The sequence below is a fragment of the Notothenia rossii genome, assembly GCF_949606895.1.
Source record: "Notothenia rossii genome assembly, chromosome: 11".
Classification (NCBI taxonomy): domain Eukaryota; kingdom Metazoa; phylum Chordata; class Actinopteri; order Perciformes; family Nototheniidae; genus Notothenia; species Notothenia rossii.
In genome coordinates this window covers 2,986,843-3,005,275 of record NC_136910.1, presented here as the reverse complement: position 1 = coordinate 3,005,275, position 18,433 = coordinate 2,986,843, and the positions used below count along the sequence as shown (strand labels likewise).

Genomic DNA, 18,433 nt, shown 5'->3' with positions numbered 1-18,433 from the left:
TGGTAAATTAGAACAACTTCTGCAGAGAGAAGCAACAACACTCAGTTCTTCTTTGATTCTACCTCTGTCTGTCATTCAGAGGGAAGGAGTGTGTTGGGGGCTAATTCCTCCTGGAGCTTGTCAGAAGTGTTCAGGATTAATACATCTGATAATATATTTAAGCAATAGCTCACGACAGGCCGTGGTATAAGCTCATTATATCACAGCTAAGGGGCGTGGTTCTGCCCGACGCGAAGCGGAGGGTCGACAACCAACTGTATACTGTTTTTCTCAGACGCGGAGGGATACTGACTTGTTGTGAAAAGTAACTTACAATTCTACCCGTGGTATACGCTCAGTATATCAAGGCTAAGAACCAATCAGATTGCTTGATTTGACTTATCATATATATTATTCTGAAATGGACCAATCTGCACAATGACTACTTTCACTATATTTTGATGATAATACTTTTATACTTTCACTTGAGGAACATTTTGAATGCAGGACTTTTACTGAAACAGAGTATTCCTACACTCTGGTACTTCTACTTTTACTCAAGAACAAGATCTGAGTAATTCTACTTTTACTCAATTACAAGATCTGAGTATTTCTACTTTTACTCAAGTACAAGATCTGAGTACTTCTACTTTTACTCAAGTACAAGATCTGGGTACTTCTACTTTTACTCAAGAACAAGATCTGAGTACTTCTACTTTTACTCAAGTACAAGATCTGAGTACTTCTACTTGTACTCAATACAAGATCTGAGTACTTCTACTTTTACTCAAGTACAAGATCTGAGTACTTCCACTTTTACTCAAGTACAAGATCTGAGTACTTCTACTTTTACTCAAGAACAAGATCTGAGTACTTCTACTTTTACTCAAGTACAAGATCTGAGTACTTCTACTTTAGTCAAGTACAAGATCTGAGTACTTCTACTTTAGTCAAGTACAAGATCTGAGTACTTCTACTTTTACTCAAGTACAAGATCTGAGTACTTCCACTTTTACTCAAGTACAAGATCTGAGTACTTCTACTTTTACTCAAGAACAAGATCTGAGTACTTCTACTTTTACTCAAGTACAAGATCTGAGTACTTCTACTTTAGTCAAGTACAAGATCTGAGTAATTCTACTTTTACTCAATTACAAGATCTGAGTATTTCTACTTTTACTCAAGTACAAGATCTGAGTACTTCTACTTTTACTCAAGTACAAGATCTGGGTACTTCTACTTTTACTCAAGAACAAGATCTGAGTACTTCTACTTTTACTCAAGAACAAGATCTGAGTACTTCTACTTTTACTCTAGTACAAGATCTGAGTACTTCTACTTTACTCAAGTACAATGCTACCGTTATGAAGCTAAATGTTCTCAGGCAACTATTTATTATTTGTGCGTTGCTTATTGGTCACAACCGAGACGTTTTGAGGCCGTTACTGAAATGAGTAATATCTCGAAACGACTCCCAACCTCATCGTGGAAACGCTGGTTGTCGGCGCAGAATTGTTTTTGTATTCAACCAGTAAATAGCAGCGTGCGTTAGAGCAGATAAACACACCGTCTTACGCTGATTCTGGAAACTGTCTACACGTGGAGTTTCTCTTTGATCAATGTTTTAACACAAAGCGATATGCAAAGCTTGAAAGGCCTATCTTACCTGATTCAAATGCTAAGCTATAGTCACACGATCAATGCTCGAAGTGAGTTTAACAAATGGTGAATTGCATTTTCTTGGTTTCTTCGTCACCCTTCATTAATTGAGTCTGTTGTCTTATTGTTGTTGTTGTTGTTGTTGTTTGCTAACTTCCCTCTCTTCCTGTGTGTCTCTGCAGGTGGGGAACCTCGGTCTCCTCTTCATGCTTCTCTTCTTTATTTTCGCAGCGCTGGGAGTGGAGCTGTTTGGTGACTTGAGTAAGGACGCATGCTCCATGTGTACAAGCATTTCAGGAGACAACGTGCACACACACATGAACACACACACATGAACACACACACATGAACACACACACATGAACACACACACATGAACACATGAACACACACACATGAACACACACACATGAACACACACACATGAACACACACACATGAACACACACACATGAACACACACACATGAACACACACACCGGAACACACACACATGAACACACACACATGAACACACACACATGAACACACACACATGAACACACACACATGAACACACACACATGAACACACACACATGAACACACACGCATGAACACACACACATGAACACACACACATGAACACACACACATGAACACACACACCGGAACACACACACATGAACACACATACATACACACACAAACATGAACACACACACATGAACACACACGCATGAACACACACACATGAACACACACACATGAACACACACACATGAACACACACACATGAACACACACACATGAACACACACACATGAACACACACGCATGAACACACACACATGAACACACACACATGAACACACACACATGAACACACACACATGAACACACACACATGAACACACACACATGAACACATGAACACACACACATGAACACATGAACACAAACACATGAACACATGAACACACACACATGAACACACACACATGAACACACACACATGAACACACACACGAACACACACAAACACACACACATGAACACACACACATGAACACACACACACGAACACACACAAACACACACACACATGAACACACACACATGAACACACACACAAACACACACACACACGAACACACACACATGAACACACACACACACACACACACAAAAATACACACACACGAACACACACACATGAACACACACACACACACACACACAAAAATACACACACACACACACACACACACACACACACACACACACACACAAACACACACACACACGAACACACAAACACACGCACACACACGAACACACACGAACACACACACACACACACACATACACACACACACACACACACACACACAAACACACACACACACACGAACACACACACACACAAACACACACACACGAACACACACACATGAACACACACACATGAACAAACACACATGAACACACACATGAACACACACACATGAACACACACACAAACACACACACATGAACACACACACACGAACACACACACGAACACACACACATGAACACACACACACAAACACGCATGAACACACACATGAACACACACATGAACACACACACACACACACACACACAAACACACACACACACACGAACACACAAACACACACACACACACGAACACACACGAACACACACACACACACACACACACACATACACACACACACACACACACAAACACACACACACACGAACACACACACAAACACACACACACACACACACACACACACACAAACACACACACACGAACACACACACACATGAACACACACATGAACACACACATGAACACACACATGAACACACACACATGAACACACACACATGAACACACACACACGAACACACACACGAACACACACACATGAACACACACACACAAACACGCATGAACACACACACATGAATACACACACATGAACACACACACATGAACACACACACACACATGAACACACACACGCATGAACACATACTCATGAACACACACACACACACACACACATGAACACACACACATGAACACACACACACATGAACACATGAACACACACACCACACACATGAACACATGAACACATGAACACACACACATGAACACATGAACACACACACACACACATGAACACACACACATTAACACACACACATGAACACACTTGCATTCAGTATTTAACGATATGCCTCCGTGGCTTTAATCCATTTGATGGTAATTGCTTTGTTGAAAAGCCATATTGATTTCTCTCGTTTAGCTAAATAACATTTAAGTGCAAAGTTGTTGTTTCAACTCTCTTTATCTTCATTCCTCCCCCTCTTCTTCATCCCCTCCTCACTCCTCCTTCTCCTCCTTCTCCTCCTCTCCACAGTTTGTGATGAGCTACATCCATGTGAAGGTCTCGGACGCTACGCTACTTTCAAAAACTTTGGGATGGCTTTCCTTTTGCTCTTCAGAGTTTCAACTGGAGACAACTGGAACGGCATAATGAAGGTAAGACGAACTGATGGTGCAGATAAACATGAGGTTAGAAAGGATTTTTCAGAGAGAGAAAAAATTGTGAGAAAAAAATCAAATTTTGAAAAAAAAAGTCAGAATTCTGAGGAAAAAGTGAAATTCTCATAAAAATATGAGAAAAGTCAAAATTCTGAGAAAATTTGCAAATTATCAGAAAAAAAGTCAAATCCTCAGAAAAAATAGTCAAATACTGAGAAAACAATTCAAATTCTGAGAAAAGTCTGGATTCTCAGTAAAAAAGTCAAATTCTGAGAAAACAGTCAAATTCTCAGAAAAAAGTCAAATTCTCAGAAAAAAGTCAAATTCTCAGAAAAAAGTCAAATTCTCAGAAAAGTCCGGATTCTCAGTAAAAAAGTCAAATTCTCAGAAAAAAGTCAAATACTGGTAAAAAAGTCAAAATTATGAGAAAAGTCTGGATTCTCAGTAAAAAAGTCAAATTCTGAGAAAAAAGTCAACATTCTGAGAAAAGTCGGGATTCTCAGTAAAAAAGTCAAATTCTCAGAAAAAGGTCAAAATATGACAGAAAAGTCACTTGATTTCCCTCTTGATAAATGTGATGATGTTTCCGTGCGGTTCCAGGACACGTTGAGGGACTGCGGGCAGGACTCCATAACCACCTGCTACAACACCGTCGTTTCTCCCATCTACTTCGTCTCCTTCGTGCTCACCGCTCAGTTCGTCCTCGTTAACGTGGTCATCGCCGTCCTGATGAAGCACCTGGAGGAGAGCAACAAGGAGGCCAAGGAGGAGGCGGAGCTGGAGGCGGAGCTAGAGCTGGAGAGGCAGCTGATGGGGGGCAACATGGAGGGGAGGTCCCCCCAACACAACCCTCTGATCCTGGGCATGGACAGGAGCAGCGCTGGGGGGTCCCCCTGGAGGTCCGGAGGAGGAGGAGGAGGAGAGGGAGGAGGAGGAGGAGGAGGAGGTGACATGGAGTCGCCTGATATACCCAGAGACTCTGTGAACATCAGAGCAGATTCACCTTCATGTCTGGAGCCCCCGCTGGAGGTGAGGAATCTCTTTATTTGGTATTTTACTTTATGTTTTTCTGGTGTTTTGTATATGATATGATATGATATAATAATAATTAATATAATAATAAAATATTTAATATTTAATTTGAATTGCGCCTTTCAAGGGACCCAAGGCCGCTTTACATGGTCTGAACAAACAAACAAACAAATAAACAAGCAAGGAGGGCAAATAATTAAGTACAAATTAAAGAAATAGCAGTAGGAGTGGAAGCAGGGGGCTGTGATGGGTCAAAGGGTTAGGGGTCAAAGGCCATGGTGAACAGGTACTTTATAGCATCATGCAGTACATTTAAATTGCATTTATTTTAGACTTAATCCCAAAAAACGAACAATGAGTTTCTTTATAGCCCAACATTAGCCACCTTTAGCTTAGCGGTGGTGACGTGAAGTCATGTGACCGTGCTGTAGTTCCTTTATAGCCCAACATTAGCCTCCTTTAGCTTAGCGGTGGTGACGTGAAGTCATGTGACCGTGCTGTAGTTCCTTTATAGCCCAACATTAGCCACCTTTAGCTTAGCGGTGGTGACGTGAAGTCATGTGACCGTGCTGTAGTTCCTTTCTAGCCCAACATTAGCCTCCTTTAGCTTAGCGGTGGTGATGTGAAGTCATGTGACCGTGCTGTAGTTCCTTTATAGCCCAACATTAGCCACCTTTAGCTTAGCGGAGGTGACGTGAAGTCATGTGACCGTGCTGGAGTTCCTTTATAGCCCAACATTAGCCTCCTTTAGCTTAGCGGTGGTGACGTGAAGTCATGTGACCGTGCTGTAGTTTCTTTATAGCCCAACATTAGCCACCTTTAGCTTAGCGGTGGTGACGTGAAGTCATGTGACCGTGCTGTAGTTCCTTTATAGCCCAACATTAGCTGCCTTTAGCTTAGCGGTGTTGACATGAAGTCATGTGACCGTGCTGTAGTTCCTTTATAGCCCAACATTAGCCACCTTTAGCTTAGCGGTGGTGAAAAATGACATCATCCCTGCACCACTGTATCGTGTAGGTCAGATTGGTGTAAACTGCGTGACATGACGGTTGCTCTGAGGTCACTTCCTGCTCAGATGAGTCCCTCGTCTCCGGGCATTATTTCTCCCCCCCCTCTGAAACTTTAATATCTGGTCCATGCTGAGGGACACAGCTTTGTGTATTAATGGGTTTCTGCAGAGGAATGTGTCCTCTCTGTCTCGATGTAAAGACTGTGGCCCGTGACGTCAACAAACTATAGAGGATACGTCCATATTAGGAAGTGTTCATTACACATTCTGGCATCCTTTCAAAAAATATAAGTCTATGTATTTATGAGATGGGAAGACACACAGAAGACTCATTGAATTCATGTTGTGTCTTATATTGTATGTGTGTCTCTCTTAGTTGATGTTATGGGCCTTTTAGTCATTGTGTGTGTTTTGGTGGTGATTTTACATTTCTTCGTAGTTGTTTTGTGTCACTTTGAGTTCATTTTGTGTATTCTTAAAGTTGTTTTTTTTGGTGATCTTGATTGTCTTTGTTGCTATTTTTGATGTTTTGTGATCATTTAATATTATTTGTAGATGTTGTGTGGGTCTTTGTAGTCTCTTAGTCTCTCTGCATAGTTGTTAAGCATCTCTTTGTGGTCATTGGGTTTCTTTTGGTCGTTTCGTGTTCCTTTGTGTGGTCATGTAGGGCCTTATCGACCTTGTGTTGACTCTTTGTGTGGTCATCTCGAATCGAGTGTTAGTCCTGGCTAGTCTTCATGTCGTCCTTATTTTAAACTACTCCTAGTCGCTACATGTCTCTTCATACGACATGTTGAAAGTGAAGGGGGGGGGGGATTAATATATCATGTTTCCAACGATTAGGGTCATTACCGTGAGTATAAAACCTTCTGGATGTACAAACTCTCCGTAACCCATACTGACACATACCAGCATATTTGTGTGTGTGTGTGTGTGTGTGTGTGTGTGTGTGTGTGTGTGTGTGTGTGTGTGTGTGTGTGTGTGTGTGTGTGTGTGTGTGTGTGTGTGTGTGTGTGTGTGTGTGTGTGTGTGTGTGTGTGTGTGTGTGTGTGTGTGTGTGTGTGTGTGTGTGTGTGTGTGTGTGTGTGTGTGTGTGTGTGTGTGTGTGTGTTGTCAGTCACAGACAGGTCACAGTGCCATGGGAAAGCTGGAGTTATTTCCAGAGGGGGAAGTTTGTGGAGAGGAAGCAGAGGTTTCGCTGTCGTTATGTGTTACCACTCAGATATGATCCGTCTTCCTCCACAGTTACGACAGAACACTGTGTTTAAAGGAGAGCAGCTCTAATGCAGGGGGGTAGCGCCCCCGTGTGGAAGTTAATGGTAACACATGAGAGAGGCTTTATTATGCACTTCCACCTGGCTACAAACGAAGGCGCAGTTTGAAACACAATCTGGTTTTCTACGTGTTTCTTCGTCTTGTTTCTGTTTGTATATCTGTGTGTTTCCACCTGATGGACTGTCTTCTCTTTCTTTCTTTCCACATTCATCCACCTGTCTCTGTCTTTCCATTTCCTCTGTCCTTGTCTTCTTCTCTGTCCTCCTCCTCCTCCTCCTCCTCCTCCTCCTCCTCCAGGGTTCTGCTGAGATGGAGTTGAGTTTGATGGATAATCTTTCCGGGTCTATCTGCCATTTCTACGCTCTGCCCCCCCAGCCCAGAGAGCACAGCACCGAAAAAAAGGTCAATACAAATCCCCAGAATACGGATTACCCTCCTCCATTTCTTACAATTAGTGGGTCTAATTCTTTCAGAGGTGTCATTAAACACCAGGACATCACAGGAACATAGAGAACATGTCAATGCAGGTTAAGAGTATCAATGGAGAACATTTCTACATTTAAAAACAGTCCAAATACTGTAAGTACAGAAAGACATTTTTTAAAAGTATTTTATTACAGGTATTTACTCGGGCTGTCAGTCGATTAAAATAGTTAATCGCAAATTGCTCGCACATTTTTGGTCTGTTCTAAATGAACCTTAGAGGAATATTTTTCAAGTTTTTGATACTCTTATCAACATGAGTGACAAATATGCTTTATGCAAATGTTTGTTTATTATCATTATTATTCTCATGAATTTTTTCCATTCAACAACCTCTCTCTCTCTCTCTCTCTCTCTCTCTCTCTCTCTCTCTCTCCCTCTCTCTCTCTCTCTCTCTCTCTCTCTCTCTCTCTCTCTCTCTCTCTCTCTCTCTCTCTGCACTGAGCCAGTTGCTCAAACAGACAAGCCTGTTTACAGTTGTCGGCGAAATGCCGCTCCTCTGTCTTCATCTTCAGTCAAAACATGAGCCTGAACTGTGTGGGTCAAAATAATGCGCATTGATGTGCAGTCGACTCGTTGGATGCGATCTGAATGATCTAACGGAGCCCCTCGTCCTCCACAATGTTAAGCCGTAGCCACCCATTTAGCTATCGCTGTTGAAAGATAGATAGATAGATAGACAGATAGATAGACAGATAGATGGATGGATGGATGGATAGATAGATAGATAGATAGATAGATAGATAGATAGATAGATAGATAGATAGATGGACGGATGGACGGACAGACGGACGGATGGATAGATAGATAGATAGATAGATAGATAGATAGATAGATAGATAGATAGATAGATAGATAGATAGATAGATAGATAGATAGATAGATAGATAGATGGACGGATGGACGGACAGACGGATGGATGGATAGATAGTTCGATGGACGGACGGACAGATAGATGGATAGATAGACAGATAGATAGACGGACGGACGGATGGATAGATAGATGGATAGATAGACAGACAGATAGATAGATAGATAAATAGACGGACGGACGGACGGAGAGATTGACGGACGGACGGACGGACAGATGGATGGATGGATAGATAGATAGACGGACGGACGGATAGATAGACGGACGGATAGATAGATAGACGGACGGACGGATAGATAGATGGATAGATAGACAGATAGATAGATAGATAGATAGATAGATAGAGAGACGGACGGACGGACGGACAGACAGACAGACAGACAGACAGACAGACAGACAGACAGACAGACAGACAGACAGACAGACAGACAGACAGACAGACAGACAGACAGACAGACAGACAGACAGACAGACAGACAGACAGACAGACGGACAGACGGACAGACAGACAGACAGACAGATTGATAGACAGATAGACGGACAGACGGACGGAGAGATAGATAGAAATATATACTTTATTAATCCCAATTATTTTGTTACAGTAACAGTGTGTTCAACATTAAAATACAAAAACTTAAAAAGTGGAATAAAGTTAACAATTACACAAACAGCTTTCAAAAGGTCACCTTTACCAAAGTTAACTTCATTCAGCTGCACTGACCCTTTAAATACAGACTGCAGGTGAGCTTTGTTGACTCAGATTAGTACGGATGGATCAGAATGCCTTGTTGGAGACTAAAGACTCTGAAGACAGGCTGTCCCCTGCATAATGAGCCCCATCAGGTCCATGGCAGAGCGAGTAGAGTGTCGTTCCTCCTCTTCTTTTCCCTTTCAGTCGCTGCCCACCATGATGTCACGTATTCACTCGCTTTTATTCATCAGGCTGGCAGATTTCTGTTCTGCAGCTTCAGAGAAGAGTCTTTCCTTCTGTGTGTACATAATGCATGGTGTGTTGCATCTGTTTCACATAAGATAAGGCTAGTTTATTTACACAGCACCTTTCAACACAAGGCAATTCAAAGTGCGTCACAAAAATGAAAGACATGAAGAAACATATCATAAAAGGGCATTTAAAAACACTCATTTCAAAGCAGAGGTGTCCTTCACATGCTGATATCCAAGAGAGGGAGTTCCACAGTCACAAGATGGAGGAATAGAAAGCAGTAGATCCTGTCATGTACACAATTCTTAACATTCTGACTTTTTATCCAAATCCAGACTTTTACCTCAAAATCCTTACAAATTCAAAACATCCTGACTTTTTCAAAAGGTTCGGGCCGTTAATCAAAATTCTGGCTTTTTCAAAAAAATTCTCCAAAAAATCTGACTTTTTCTCAAATTTCTCAAAAAAATCTGACTTTTTCCCAAATTTCTTTAAAACATTTCTCTAAAAAGTCCAAAGACTTTTTCTCAAAATGTTGACCTTTTAAAAAAAGAAGAAGAAAGAAGATCAAAAAAATATGACTTTCTCAAAAATATGACTTTTTCTCAAAATCTCCAAATTCTGATCAAAAAAATATGACTTTTTCAAAAAAATCAAAAAATAATTATGACTTTCTCTAAAAAATATAAAAAATATGACTTTTTCTAAAAAATGAATTTTTCTCAAGATCTGACTTTTTCTGAATACTTAAAGGGCGTATCATGCAAAATGCACTTTTGTACGTCTTTTCTACATGAACATGTGTCCCCGGTGTTCCAGGGAACTCACCAAGTGTCAGAAAACACAACCCTCTCTCTTTCCCTCCATACCCAAATCTCTTAAAAAGGGGCTGCAACGGATCTGATACAGACGGATCCAGATTTGAACACTTCTCTGACGTCACAGAAGTGGCGCAACAACTATTGGGCCAACTCCACCAATCAGGAGGAGACAGCCACGGACATTGCCGTTCGAAAGCGCTGGAGACGCTGTAGTACATATTTCAGGCCACCAGATGGTGCTGTTCTCACAGAATCCGAGTGTGAAAGACAGTGTTAAATTGAGCGAAATGAGGAATGGCTAAAATGCATGTTCTGTTTGGTATTTTGAAAAATGAAAAGTATAAATATGCCTTATATAGGTATGGTCCTACACTATATTATTCAAATATAGCACGATAGGTCCACTTTAAAATGTTAAATCTCCCTGGTACCCGGCTTGAGCTTAAATCTCAGGATCCATGTATCTGTGATCCTCTCCAGAATGGAAGGAGTCATCACATACAGAGCATCAACTAGTTCCTGAACAGTGTCCTTCACATGCTGATATCCAAGAGAGGGAGTTCCACAGTCACTAGATGGAGGAATAGAAAGCAGTATTCAATGTTTACTTCAGATTAGCTCCACGTCAGAAATGAGCATGCTTGTCATATGTCTCTCTCCCTAGAGGCTGAATCATCATGTTAATCACATAGCTATCATATGCCTCAAACAGTCCTGATGCTCTTCTAGGTAATCACACGTCCTGTCATGTTCACAGCTACAGTTGATACCTTTGTTATCATGTGGCTCTGATACTGGAAGAGGACATTCTGAATTTTCCCAACACTAAACAAACCCCCCTTTTGAAAATTCTAATCTTCAACCCAATATTCTGAAAATTCAACGGATCCTGGACATACTTGTATAGCATGTAAAATTAATAATATGAATTAGCTCCCAGACATTCTTGTGGCTTGCTAGTTTTAGACCCAGTCTGCAGTCAAAAAGTCACCACCTAAGGTCCTCTCAGTATTTCTACTAATCACTGAAGAACACCATAGTGACTTCTGACTTTCTGTTTGATAGGAGCGTCCTCCTACCTGAGGTCACTTTACGGCACAACCTCACTAAACCCGTGTGTAACCCCAAGATAACATAAAATGTACTTTTTTAATTCCAGTTTGGTAAACATTTTTTGTTGAAGCATAAAACCAAACAAGTAATTGCACATAACAACAAATTAAAGAGTAGAAATGAACAATTCTAAAATACAAACATCTCAAAACAGAAATAGAAGTTTAGTTTAGTTTATTTATTTTTTTCGAGCGTGTAAAACCAAAGAAAATACAAATGAAACAAAAGATGGTACATACATGATACAGTACTATACAAATGAATGCAATAACAAAACGAAATATTTAATTAATAATTGAATAATCTGTAGTATCATCACTTTAGTAAGCCAGCATTACAGTAAGACAAATATACAGATGACCGTGAAGATACAAAATCTATAAACTGTCTGACAAATAAAAACACCATTGAAGGGACACGATATACACAATATATGCAGGAATCAGATATTACATAATAATAACGTAAATATAAAATGTACAGTGTCAATGTTAAAGTGTGATATATGTGAATCCCTACTTTGCCTACACTATGAAAAACCTTTCTGCAGAGTCATGACCCAATGGATGAGCAATAGATCTCTGTGTCGCTGAGTAATGCATCCTGGTGCCTCACGTAGAGGCTAATGGAAGCTAATGACGTTAGCATAGCAGAACCCCGTCTTCTGAAAGCGTTAAATGGGTCTGAGATGTGGCTTTCAGACGCCATAAGTCTTTCCATTGAGTTGTGTCTCCTCTCTGCTCTGGATGTCCCACTCACCTGTCAGGAATCATTTCCTCTGTGCAGCAGGTAGAAGGCCGAATATCCAGCAGCACAGGAACCACAACCGCCCGAGGCTTTCGAACTCTGTAAAACTGTCTCTGAAACTCTGCAGTGATTTACTACAAACTATTATAGCTGCTTGGAGGAGTTTAGTGTAACATTAAGACTCCACAACTTTGACATTAATGTGCTTTACACTGCCTACAATATAAATGTTTCCACTTCCTGTTTGCTTGTTTGTACGACAGCATTAGGGAAATAGTTGAGCCAGGAGAGGGGCGTAAAAACGTTGAGAAAAACTGAAGAATCTCCAAGTTTTAGTTAGTACCAGTCTCACGGCACTTCACGTTATAGTCACGAAAGTAATGTAATCTATTGATTCGTGTTCACCAACACCATTTTCCCCTTTTTTTCGTGTTACACAGAACGATTTTAAAAGCAATGTATTTCTATTGGTCGTATGTTTCGTGCCCGCACCACGTCTTTTTGTCCGGTCGGGTCGTGGAAGACCGGAAGCTGTGGGGTTCATAAAAACATCTTCTTACTCAATATCAAGCCACGATTATTGCTTTTGTTTTAAATCGTATAATGTCAGACTTTTTTTGCCGTCCGTGAGGAAAAAACATTTCTGAGTTTAACTCCGAAATGTTTTTCGGATTTCGTATCGAAATGTCCCTTATAGGCCTACGTCTGTTTCCTGTTATTTTATTTTGAAATTCAGTTTCTGACGGACGCCAAAAAAGATTATAGAATTAAACAAATAAATAAAAGCAAGGATAATTGTGTGTTATTGGTGAGTTAATAACAGTGTGTTCTTTAGAAAAGAATAACAAATAAAAAAAATACAGATGTCAGTATTCTGAGGCTCTGAGCCATTTCTTTTCCTCACGGACGGCAAAAAAAGTCTGACATTATACGATTTAAAATAAAAACAATAATCGTGGCTTGATATTGAGTAAGAACATGTTTTTATGAACCACACAGCTTCTGGTCTTCCGAGACCCGACCGGACAAAAAGACGTGGTGCAGGCACGAAACACACTACCAATAGAAATACATTGCTTTTGATTAAATGTCGTGACTATAACACGAAATGCCGTGAGGCTGGGTTGCACATTATGAGGGACAACGATGCAAGTATCCCCCCAGACTCTACCGTAACATATATTTGTAATTTGGTATGCAAAATGTTTTTTATTCCTAAATGTAACACTTTAAAACTCACAGATTATCCAAGAGCTTTTTAAAATATGTCTGAGTTGTATGTTTTAATATTGACCCTTCTCTTGGCTACATGATAACGATTTTTAACATAAAATGCCTATAATACAGTTTGTATTTGTTGAAGTGACAGAGTGTGATTGTGTCAATTGCATTTGTTGCATAATTCAGAATATGCATTTTAGCTTGAGTGTGTGTTTTATTTTAACTGCTGTTACTAACCCCACTATTCAATATTAGTGAGAGTTTTAAAAGTCTGAAGTTCCTAAACTTCACTTCTGTCTTCCTCTTCCTCTTTCTCTTTGCTCTGCTCATACTTCCAGTTTTATAACTGTTGTTTCAAACCTGTATTTTCTTGTTAAATCTAAGTGTACCGTCCTTATCAGTGTGTGTTTCTCGGAGAGTGTGTGTGTGTGTGTGTGTGTGTGTGTGTTCTCTGCTCACCAGCCACTGTCTCCTGCGGTAGATTCCTCTAGCGGAGATGGAAGCTCTGTCTCTGGGCTCGGAGAAATCCTGGTCCCTAAATCTGACTGAAGACTCGGGCCCCGGAGACTCTAACCCCTTCTTTATGTCCACTCAGGAGTGCAATGTACTGACGAATCATCTCTTCCTCCTCTCCATCCTCTTCTTCCTCCTCTTCCTCTGCAGTATCATGTAGTGTTTCCTTCCCAGGGCCCTTACAAAGCCTCTTGCCCTCCCAATACGCTCACACACTGCGGTGTAACAGGCTTAGGTTGAGAAACAACTGGATGCTAAGAGAGCTAAACAACTGGTTTGCTATCAAAACAGCTAATGTGCTTGATAAACAACTGATTTGTCATAGCTAAACAGCCAACTAGTTAGAGTATAGCTAAACAGCTAACTAGTTATAGCTAAGCAGCTAACTAGTTATAGCTAAACAGCTAACTAGATACAGTATAGCTAAACAGCTAACTAGTTATAGCTAAACAGCTAACTAGTTACAGTATAGCTAAACAGCTAACTAGTTATAGCTAAACAGCTAACTAGTTATAGCTAAACAGCTAATGTGCTAGATAAACAACTGATTTGTCATAGCTAAACAGCTAACTAGTTACAGTATAGCTAAACAGCTAACTAATTATAGCTAAGCAGCTAACTAGTTACAGTATAGCTAAACAGCTAACTAGTTATAGCTAAACAGCTAACTAGTTACAGTATAGCTAAGCAGCTAACTAGTTATAGCTAAACAGCTAACTATTTATAGCTAAACAGCTAACTAGTTACTGTATAGCTAAACAGCTAACTAGTTATAGCTAAACAGCTAACTAGTTATAGCTAACTAGTTATAGCTAAACACCTAACTAGTTACTGTATAGCTAAACAGCTAACTAGTTATAGCTAAACAGCTAGTTACAGTATAGCTAAACAGCTAACTAGTTACTGTATAGTTAAACAGCTAACTAGTTATAGCTAAACAGTGTATTAAAAAAAAGTGTATTATTATTGACAATTGGCTCTTTTCTCAGTTTAAATGAATATTATCATTCGGTTTTTATCACCAACAAACGCATATCATACCAATTTAAGTTCATTTTTAATATACTAGGTTGTTTAGTTGTACAGTACTGCATCATATTATATAGCTAATGCTTTATACCCGAAAAGTATCAAGAAGCTAAGTTGAAACAAAGACTAAGTGAGTTAAAAAAAAATTTTTAAATGTGTAAAAGATTTAAACAAAACAACATTTACATTTTTTTAATTATCTAAATTTGATATTTGAATAATTGTTCATGCTGTTTTTGTTCAAAATGTATAAAATATGTTTATCATGTTAGAAACTAGTGTTTTATTCAAATATCTGTACTTTTGGTAAAGCAACTAAAGCTGTCCATAAAGGAAAGGAGTCAAAAATAGAAAAATATTCCTCCAAATTGTAGTTGAGTAGAAGAATATGGAGCATAACATGAAAATACGTAAGTAAAATATGTCAAAAACGTGAGTAAATGTACTGGTAAGGAGGTCAAGAGGCGTTCGAAGACCCTGGGAAATCTAACCATCTTCCTCCAACTTCTCATTCTCCACTTCTCCAGCCTAACGTGTGCAGTGCAGTAGATTAGAGCGCCTCCTCGTCTGCAGTCTTCTCTCCTTTATCCTTACTTATGTTTCCTTTGTGTCCTTATAACCTAGTTTTACTTCCTTCCTTCTTTTCCTTGTTTTTCTGTCTTTTTCCTCCGTGCTTTCCATGTGAGTCCACGTTTCTCTCGTGGTCTTTGCTCCTCTGATGTTGTCGTAGTTTCTCTGAGATGTCCTGTGTTTGCTGCAGGTGTTGTTTAGTGAATGTGAGCTTTAGCCGGAGCACAATCACAGAGAAGACTTTAAGTTACATCAGAAATCCCTTTTGCAAAAGCAGAGAAACGGTGCAGTTAAACGGCAAAATAAAGTGAGTAGCCTAACATAATAAATAAAGATATGTATAAATATGCAATATATACATTTTGACAGTTTAACATTGTTAATACTGGCTGCTTCTTCACTACCTAATACTGTCTGATCTACTTGTATATCTTATAATGCAGCTACGTGTTGATATTCCTTGGATATTATTCGATCTGTATTTAATGACCTTGCGCTTCTTCATTTAATATCTTCTCGTTTTTATTTTGCATTTTCTCTGCACTGTCCCCTTTGCTGTAGTCATAAAATAAATGTCTAAAGCAGTGGTTCCCAACCTGGGGGGGGAGGGGGGCCATATATCGCAGGGGGGGGGGGGGGGGGGGGGAGCGGGGCGCCAGGCCTCAGATGATTTGAGGCCAAATATCATATTTAGACTTTTTTTTTTTTACATATAATTGTAAGGCAATACATGATTGTCACTGAAAGCCTTGTCTCTACATTACAATACAATATAATATACAAAATAATTAATTAATCAATTTGAATAAAAATTCAAGTTAGTAGCTATTAAAGGCATAAAAAGGCAGAAATGTATAATTCTTTCTTTAATAGAAATGTTTCTTCTGCCCGTAAAGTGTCCAAACCGGGCTTTTCTGGATAAGTGCATTTCTAAAACATAGTCATTGTCCATGCCGGTTTCAGTTGGATTATTTGTCTCAGTTGCTCCAATCAGATCGGTCTCCTCCATTTTGTAGATTATTTACGACTTTTGAATCCACATAAACACATCGGCAAAATCCGGTTTACTTTGAGCATGTGTTTTAAACAGTTTAATCCCTTTGTGAATTGTTTCCACTTGCGTCCTCCTTTAATTTCTTCATACAGCGGGAATCCAAATGAATGAATCCTGAGTCCAATAACCATCAAAGTCACTCCAATAGTGCTCCTTAGTTACGCTTTCATCCTCCTTTAACACAATACTTCACATTCATCCAGTTTGTGACAGGAGTTGTAGCATTTTGAGACTTTGAAACTTTAATCACCGCTGTTGCGTGCCCCGTCCCTCCCCTTGTGTGTGTGTGTGTGTGTGGGGGGGGGGGGGGGGTTAGGGGTAAAAAATAAAAAAAAGGTTGGGAACCCCTGATCTCAAGGATATCTGATTCTGATAAAGAGGCAAGTAAAACACATGAATGTCTTTGAGAGGAAATACAGACACAAGATGCCGACTTTCTTCCACTTTTAAAACCATAGACACCCCACACTCAGTGGACGTTTCCACCTCGCATCGTGTTGTTCCTGTGATCTGTGGCAGCTCTGTTCAAATCCACTCCAACATGCAAAGATCTGTCTGTGTTCTGTGTACGCTGATGAACACCGCCTCTCTGCCTTCATCTTCAAAACAAATGTCAACATGTATTAAGGAGTGTGAAGACCCCTGACCTCCTCTCTCTCTCTCCAGGAGGAGCAGCTGGACCCCGAGCAGCCGCTGGAGGAGAACCGTCTGAGCGTCAGGAAGCCGGCGGTGGTCCGAACTCACTCCCTGCCCAACGACAGCTACATGTTGGAAAACACGGCCCCCCCGGGTCAGATTATAGCACAGAACCAGGGGCCCGAGCACACAGGGGGCCCCCACAGGAACCAATCAGGTACTGAACGAGTTTAACATACACTGAACAAAAATATAAACGCAACACTTTTGTTTTTGCTCCCATTTTTCATGAGATGAACTCAAAGATCTAAAACGTTTTCTACATACACAAAATAACCATTTCTCTCAAATATTGTTTATAAATCTCACATCATTTCCTGGTCTTCTCTAAAGAAGAGGGACCAATGGAAACGTTGTCATGTTGCCGTTGTTCAGCATGGAAACATTCATTAGCTAACAATGAAATTATTGTTCTATTAATATAAAGGGAGGTCAGGTACTCTTTAAAACAGCTGCTAGTTATGGGTACTTTTTACTGAAGTACATTTCAAAGCCTCTTTACTTTTACTTGAGTAAAGAAGTTTAGTCAGTACTTCTACTTTCACCAGAGTATTTTTAAACACGAGTATCTGTACTTCTACTTGAGTAAAGAATGTGTGTACTTTTAACATCTCTGCTGTTTTGTTGATGTTTATAAATGTGTTGTTGTTGTGTTGTGTTCAGGCTCCAGAGGCTCCGTCTGCTCTCAGCCGGAGGACCTCTCCCAGCTGAGGGTCCCTGCAGACTTCTTCAGACCCATCAGCCCCCACAGCCTCTCCGACTCGGAGTGCATACCCCGCCTGCCCCCTCCCCGACGCACACACACACTGAGCCGCACGCTGCGCAGACAGGTGACTGCAACACACACACACACACACACACACACACA

The 18,433-nt window shown here is 40.3% G+C and overlaps 1 protein-coding gene across 1 annotated transcript in view; it reads left to right on the top strand.

The window, feature by feature from the left end:
• Window positions 1-18,433, top strand: part of LOC307024374 (voltage-dependent T-type calcium channel subunit alpha-1G-like) — a 229,603-nt gene that overhangs the window by 206,595 nt on the left and 4,575 nt on the right. Inside the window, exons 16-22 of the mRNA XM_079658439.1 lie at window positions 1,821-1,899; window positions 4,064-4,185; window positions 4,789-5,217; window positions 7,802-7,906; window positions 14,185-14,307; window positions 17,536-17,722; window positions 18,229-18,395. Of these exons, the coding sequence (XP_079514565.1) occupies window positions 1,821-1,899; window positions 4,064-4,185; window positions 4,789-5,217; window positions 7,802-7,906; window positions 14,185-14,307; window positions 17,536-17,722; window positions 18,229-18,395 (1,212 nt within the window). The remainder of the gene's footprint in view (window positions 1-1,820; window positions 1,900-4,063; window positions 4,186-4,788; window positions 5,218-7,801; window positions 7,907-14,184; window positions 14,308-17,535; window positions 17,723-18,228; window positions 18,396-18,433) is intronic.